Source organism: Xyrauchen texanus, chromosome 42 (assembly GCF_025860055.1).
Source record: "Xyrauchen texanus isolate HMW12.3.18 chromosome 42, RBS_HiC_50CHRs, whole genome shotgun sequence".
Classification (NCBI taxonomy): Eukaryota; Metazoa; Chordata; class Actinopteri; order Cypriniformes; family Catostomidae; genus Xyrauchen; species Xyrauchen texanus.
Window position 1 is genome coordinate 30,742,563 of NC_068317.1, and position 7,651 is coordinate 30,750,213.

At 44.8% G+C, this 7,651-nt stretch overlaps 1 protein-coding gene across 1 annotated transcript in view; it reads right to left on the reverse strand.

Annotated features, from left to right (window-relative positions):
- LOC127635173 (ankyrin repeat and SAM domain-containing protein 6-like) overlaps positions 1 to 7,651 on the reverse strand; it is a 12,315-nt gene continuing 4,664 nt past the window's right edge. The window contains exons 7-17 of the mRNA XM_052115028.1: positions 7,631 to 7,651; positions 7,331 to 7,547; positions 7,112 to 7,161; positions 6,859 to 7,041; positions 6,522 to 6,684; positions 4,850 to 5,025; positions 3,852 to 4,038; positions 2,109 to 2,176; positions 1,732 to 1,848; positions 1,515 to 1,611; positions 1 to 610 (exon numbers count right to left, since the gene is read on the reverse strand). The exon at positions 7,631 to 7,651 is cut by the window's right edge and continues 122 nt beyond it. Of these exons, the coding sequence (XP_051970988.1) occupies positions 561 to 610; positions 1,515 to 1,611; positions 1,732 to 1,848; positions 2,109 to 2,176; positions 3,852 to 4,038; positions 4,850 to 5,025; positions 6,522 to 6,684; positions 6,859 to 7,041; positions 7,112 to 7,161; positions 7,331 to 7,547; positions 7,631 to 7,651 (1,329 nt within the window). The 3' untranslated portion in view covers positions 1 to 560. The remainder of the gene's footprint in view (positions 611 to 1,514; positions 1,612 to 1,731; positions 1,849 to 2,108; positions 2,177 to 3,851; positions 4,039 to 4,849; positions 5,026 to 6,521; positions 6,685 to 6,858; positions 7,042 to 7,111; positions 7,162 to 7,330; positions 7,548 to 7,630) is intronic.

Sequence of the window (7,651 nt, forward strand, 5' to 3'; positions counted from 1 at the left end):
TGTAGACATGGAACACATGCACACTCAAAATCCAAATGACAGATGATTTGAATGATTAAAACAGACTTTTATTTGAACAGTGAAACACTTGGAGGCTACAACAGAATAATACTGTGCTGAAACACATAAATACAAACAATAATGAAAATGAGTAATGATGAGAGATGATCAAATAATAGAATAAACAGATAAACTTCATCTCCCAGAATTCCCTTGTTTCTTCATCAGTCCGGGACAGTTTGTGTGTTTAAACAGCCTTTAAACAGATGAGGCAGAAATGAGAGAAATGACACACGTGATCATATTTCTGCTCTTCAGACATTATGAAGATGTTTCTAGATCTTTAAACATTCATGTAACTTGTCAGTCAGGAATCTAAAATCCTCTAACATCCACAATCAGGTCCTGGATCACATGAACACCTGTGACCCGTGACTGATGAACATGAGTGTGCTGGTGTTGAGCGCCCCCTGGTGTACGGCAGGTGTATGTGTCCATCTCCAGCAGCACTCACAGTCGTCTGATACTTCACACACAGTACAGATCCTCATGTGTGTGTGTTATCTCCTGTTTGCCGTCTGCACCTGATGTCTGCTCCACCCTGACGGAGCTAAACACAACATTCACAGAGATTAGAGAAACAACCGACACTGTGTGCTGCTTCTGGCTCATGCAGTGTTAAGAGTTGGTTACGTGTTTGTTTCTATGAGGTGAATCATATAAATGAGGTGAGTCTGTCCTCCAGTGTAAGTCTATGGGTGTTTTTCAGGTGATCTGTTAGTAAAGTAACCGCACACACACACTCATTTGTGTCTGTTACAGGACCACTAACACTCTTTGAGGTTTGATTAGATCTCTGTGAGCAATAATAATAATAATATTAATGCTGCACTTAAAGCACTATTAATACAGTTTATACAGGCATTACTATAATATAACTGATTGTGTACAACAGCACAGGGTGTTTCATGGGAATAAAGTTGATTTGACCATTTAATGTTTTCTATCGGCCGTAAGATTAAAATGAAAGAAACTGGAATGCTAAACGAGGAGCTGATGTAGAAAATCAAGTCCCGCCTTTCAGTTAAAAGAGCCAATCAGCTTTTACATACAGACATCACCTGTCAGTCAACTGGAGAACGTGCATGCGCATTAGCTATACAAGACAGCAAAAGCTATAAAGCAGCACAATTTATGATACCAGTGTTGTCAACTGATTTGAAATATGTTCTTTGATCGTATTCTTGGCCAACATGTTTGGAGATCAAGTAGACATTTACATTTATGCATTTAGCAGATGCTTTTATCCAAAGTGACTTACAGTGCACTTATTACAGGGACAATCCCCCCGGAGCAACCTGGAGTTAAGTGTCTTACTCAAGGACACAATGGTGGTGACTGTGGGGATCAAACCAGCAACCTTCTGATTACCAGTTATGTGCTTTAGCCCACTACACCACCACCACTCCATAAACGAGGAGCTGCACATGACATGTGACTTCGGTGATACTCACAGTGTGGATATCCGGCAGGTCGAGGGTTACTGGCACTGCTGCCGAACGACGACTGGAAGTTATGAATGGTCTCCTGTAAGATCTGTCGTTCTCTTCCCTGTCAGGACAATATCATCAGAATATTGTGTTGTACAATCCTTCCATCTTTCAGTAGTGCAGTAAAAGTGTTAGATTCACTCACACACAACAGACATGAATGAATGAATTAATGACTGACTTTGCCAGCGTTGAGTTCAGAGATGGCCGCCAGTATCTGCTGTCTCGGTCCATCTGTTTTTATTCCCAGTTCCTTCAAATCTCCATCCGTCAGAGTCAGAAACGCCTCCATGTCCACCTGCCATCAGAACACACACACACACACACACACACACACACACACAGACACACACACACACACACACAAGACACACACACACGCACACACACACACACACACACACACACACACACACACACACACACACACACACACACACACACACACACACACACACACACACACACACGAATGAATGGATGAATGGATAAACAAACGAATGAATGGATGAATGCATGAAATAATGAATGAATGAATGAATGAATGAATGCACGGACCTCCTGCTCTTCAAAGATGGGCTGATATTTCTCCAGGGAAAGTTTCCTCAATATCCCAGATAACTCATCTGTGTATGAGAACACATAACAGACATGATGAGTCGTTCACTCTCGGGTGATGTTGCTCAATGTCTCACACTGGACCAGGGTTTGATAATCCCGGATTAAAGCCGTGCAAACCCCCTAACCCTAGGTTAAAAGACGCTGACCCAGGATGCAGCAGAGTGTAGGGATGCACCGATCTGACCCCTGGATCGGTCTCAGTTCTGATACAGACGTTTTTAGATGGATCGGGTATCGTAGATTTGGTTTGAACATTGGGGGGGACTAAATGTGGGTTTGGGGGGGGTGTGGTCACTGATGCAAAACATACATATCATATAACAACTGTTCAAACGTCTAAGCGGAGCTGCTCCAATCTACAGCAGAACACCACTTATGCAATGTGCTCAGGTGACCAGAGTGATTCAGAAGTGCGGAAATGAACGATTATTGTGAGAACGCAACATTAAACCGTTTTATTCTTCAGCATCAGTTTCTTAAAGCGATCTGTTGTTCTGCCAGACACAATAACAGGAACATTACTCTCAGCAGGCAATTTAAAGTTCGATCATCACTAAAATGGACATTTATTGTTGAATGTGGCGAATATACACAAACAATGCTTTAAATAATGAGGGGCATTTAAGACGCGACTTTTCAAAGTTTACTCGCTGCTAGCATGAAAATACACTGCGCGATTAAACGTTACAAAACACGACATCTTTAATTCATCAGTATAAAATCAACACAGCTAAAAATATGAATAATACTTATTAAAAATAACACTGGTTTGTTATCGGCCGTCTAGTGCAGCATCCCATCCCAGATGTAGGGTGTGTGTCTTTCTAGGACTTGTGTCAAAACATCCATTATTAGTTCCCTGTGTCGAGTTAAATATAGTTTAATACTTTAAACACATCTTGAGATCTCTTCGTTCAGATTTGCGCTCCATCTATAAAGAGCACTGCTGACTCTGGCCTCAGTAAAACAGATCAACTCATGTCTGGAGTTTTCTTCCATGTGATCCACATGAGAGAGGATGTGTCACTGCATGAGCATGAGGAGAACGGTGCGTGCCAGTATTTACACGGGGAAGAATGGGGCAGATTTGCGGAACGCGGCGGCTTGACGGCGTCCGGACTGCAGGAACCGTTCATCGAGGCGACACGGTTCAGGTTCCTCTGGGGGAGATTGCTCAAGTTAAGCTCTTCAACCGCCCTTTCAGTGACTCGTGCACTTTGCCCTCGCTAGGGGCATCCACATATAAAATTCTTAAAAGTCAATAATTATTATTATTTATTATGTAAGGTCTACTTTTCTACTGATGATTCTTCTGGAATTCCTGTTAATGTTGCTGCTCATTAGTTCATAATAAAGTGTTTATTAATAATTACATTTATATAATGTGTAGTTACAGGTCTGTGTTTCTTTACATATTAATGAGCACGCATAATTATTCCACACAATAATGTAAAGATATTCTAAACTGGTTATGAAAACAACAACACTGGGATCGGATCGGGAAAACAACAACACTGGGATCGGATCGGGAAAACAACAACACTGGGATCGGATCGGGAAAACAACAACTCGGATCGGGAATGGCTGAGATTCCCGATATCGGAATACTATAAGAGGAATCGGTGCATCCCAAGTGAAAAGCCCAATAATAATCCAGTCATGTGTGGATGAGCGTCTAACCCTCGTCTGTGATGGTTCCGCTGCTGGAGCCGCCGCTGCTCTTGGATCGGTGCTGTGTGGAGGCTGACGAGAGCGAGTCTGCAGCCAGAGGTTTCGGGGTGGGTGATGGAGAGGGCGTGAGGGTGGGTGACGTGCTCTTAGAGGTGGACGAGTTTCCTGATTGAGGTCTCTTCTTAACATCCGCTTTCTGACACACACATTGAGATCAAGCCCATCACACACACACTCTGAGGTCAAGCCCATCACACACACACTCTGAGGTCAAGCCCATCACACACACACTCTGAGGTCAAGCCCATCACACACACACTCTGAGGTCAAGCCCATCACACACACACTCTGAGGTCAAGCCCATCACACACACACTCACTCACGCACTCACTCACGCACTCACTCACGCACTCACTCACGCACTCACTCACGCACTCACTCACGCACTCACTCACGCACTCACTCACGCACACACTCACGCACATTGAGGTCAAGCCCATCACACACACACTCACGCACACACTCACGCACACACTCACGCACACACTCACGCACATTGAGGTCAAGCCCATCACACACACACTCACGCACACACTCACGCACACACTCACGCACTCACTCACGCACTCACTCACGCACTCACTCACGCACACACTCACGCACACACTCACGCACACACTCACGCACACACTCACGCACATTGAGGTCAAGCCCATCACACACACACACACACACACACACACACACACACACACACACACACACTCACTCACTCACTCACTCACATTGAGGTCAAGCCCATCACACACACACACACACACTCACTCACTCACTCACTCACTCACTCCTCACTCACTCACTCACTCACTCACTCACTCACTCACATTGAGGTCAAGCCCATCACACACACACACACACACTCACACACTCACTCACACACTCACTCACACACACATTGAGGTCAAGCCCATCACTCACACACACGCCCCCACTAATGTGCTGGTTACCTGTCTGTTGTGGGCATCGCTGTGGCTCTCAGGAAGGCTGGCATCAGGCACAGTTGGCATCGGTGTTGGCACAGTACTGGGCATCTCTGCAGCAGGTGTTTTACTGTCTAACAGACCTGCAGCTCTTTTCCTTTGAGCAGCAATCTGAGAGAGAATGCTGTCGGCAGCACTGCCACCTACAATCATCATCATCATCATCACCATCATCATCATCACCACCACCACCATCACATCATCATCACCACCATCACATCATCATCATCACCACCACCACCATCATCATCACCACCACCATCATCATCATCACCACCACCATCATCATCACATCATCATCATCATCACCACCATCACCACCACCATCACCACCACCACCATCATCATCACCACCATCATCATCATCACCATCATCACCACCATCATCATCACCACCACCATCATCATCACCACCATCATCACCATCACCATCATCATCATCACCACCATCATCATCATCACCACCATCATCATCATCACCACCATCATCATCACCACCACCACCATCATCATCACATCATCATCATCATCACCACCACCACCACCACCATCATCATCACCACCATCATCATCATCACCATCATCACCACCATCATCATCACCACCACCATCATCATCACCACCATCATCATCATCACCATCACGTACGCACTTTGTTCACAACAGGGTTTAAAACACCATGAAAATATCTTTAAATAAGGTCAAACTTTATCATTTATGAACATGAAACTACTTATTAAACACTTATTAAAGTGTTTCAAATATATCAAAAATATTTCCTATGTAAGATTAAACAACATGAGAACACTGAATGAGCTTCCTCGTGTTTAGACGTGCAGGTTTGAGTGAGGGTAAAGTTACAACATACTGTGACTGGATTATTCTTTCTTTCATTCATAAACGCTGTTAGTGCTTTGATGAAGAATCATGTCATGAGGAATAAAACGTTTCTTGATATTTTGACAAATAAGAGGACTATAGACTCCACAACTCACAACTGAATCCCCTAAAGTCCCTAATATTGTGATGTCACAAAGGGTACTCATTAATCGATGACCACCTCCACAGCAACAATGTCAACGCCTACTTTACATCATCACACCCTTGGCCACGCCCACTGGGCTCAGTTAGTAAACACAGCGAGAGAGAAAGAGAGACAGACAAACAGACAGAGAGAAAGAGAGCAAGAGAGAGACAGACAGCGAGAGCGAGACAGAGAGAGGGTGAGCGAGAGACAGACAGACAGATAGAGACAGACAGACAGAGAAACACCAAATGGAACCCATCTGGACAATTATTTATTATTGTTGTATATAAACATGGACTACATGAATCTTTATAATATTGTGGTTGTTCATTCTCTTCGCTGTATTTAAGTGGCTGCATGATGTTAGCCAATCAGAACAGCGGCGTCTGCGTTTAAAGGAGACGCTGACGACAGAAGCGAGCATTAAAGACAGAAACAGGGAGGAAAATTATCATATATTACTCAAACATTATCAGTAAAACTATAAAAACAGCATTTCATGACCCCTTTAATATGTCCCAGAATTACTGATTCTCATCATATCTTGATGTTTTGATTATTTTCATTGTCAGTGAGGGTCACAGGTCATGTGTGTGTGTGTGTGTGGGGCACCTGAGCGGTTGTGTGAGTCGGATGTGTGCCGGTTGACTCCTCCCACACCATTAGAACCGCCTGATGAGTGGGCGGAGTTGTAACTGCCAGAGTTTGAGGGGGAGGGGCCTTTAGTGATGGAGAGAAACTTGATGGACCTGCTGACGACTCGACTAATGGACGTCTACACACACACACACACACACACACACACACACACACACACACACACATCAGGGATCGAGAACATATCTATCTACAGACAATACAAGTCTTTCACTAAACAGCAGAATTATGCTGATCGTAGAGTGAAATATTCATGCTAACATCGACGAATCTGTGTGTGTGTGTGTCTCACTATATCGGAGTTGGCACAGCTGCTTCTGTTGGGTCTCTGTGGCATGTGCCTGCTGCGACCCTCCTTCATCACTCCGGAGCGCTCCGAGTTCCACGGCTCAAAGTTTGACGGCGGTAAGAAGGGCGGGATCACGGCCTTCAGCTTCTCGTTGGGCAAACGAGCGAGCGGCGCTCCGTTCCTCAACTGACAGATGAAATATTGTTCAACATATCACGATGGCACACATTATAGGAGAAATGAAACATGAGCGTACCATTGTTGTGATAAGGAAATCATCTTTTCCACTTCCTGTTCCGCTCAGACCTGCAAGACAAGTGAGAAAATCTATACTGCTGTTTTATAGCGATCTGAAGACTAACGCTGAAACATCTGACGTGCCCGAGACGTTTGCACAGAACCGTTTATATCATTCAAATCACATTAGAGAAGTATTCTGCACTGTAATGAGGTTTGACTCTGAAGTTGATTTTACCGCCATCTTTACTCTCACTGGTCCACGCCGTGCAGAGGTCAGCATTTGGAGGGGTCTTGGGTTCCGCTTTAGGCCCGTCCTCTGCTTTCATTGTGGCGTCCAGAGGGACTTCTGGTTCGTCGGGGAACGGAGCGAGCCGATTGGTGGAGAGTCCGTGTCTCAGCGTGTGCGTTAACTTCAGTCTGCGGAAGCGATTGGACATTCGGTTCCACCACGACTGTTGATGGAAGAAAAGACACGATGAATCAGGATAACAACAGGCTAGACTTACAGGTCAGAGGTCAAGTGAACGAAAGTGACCTTCAGACCGCCTCTGTCATC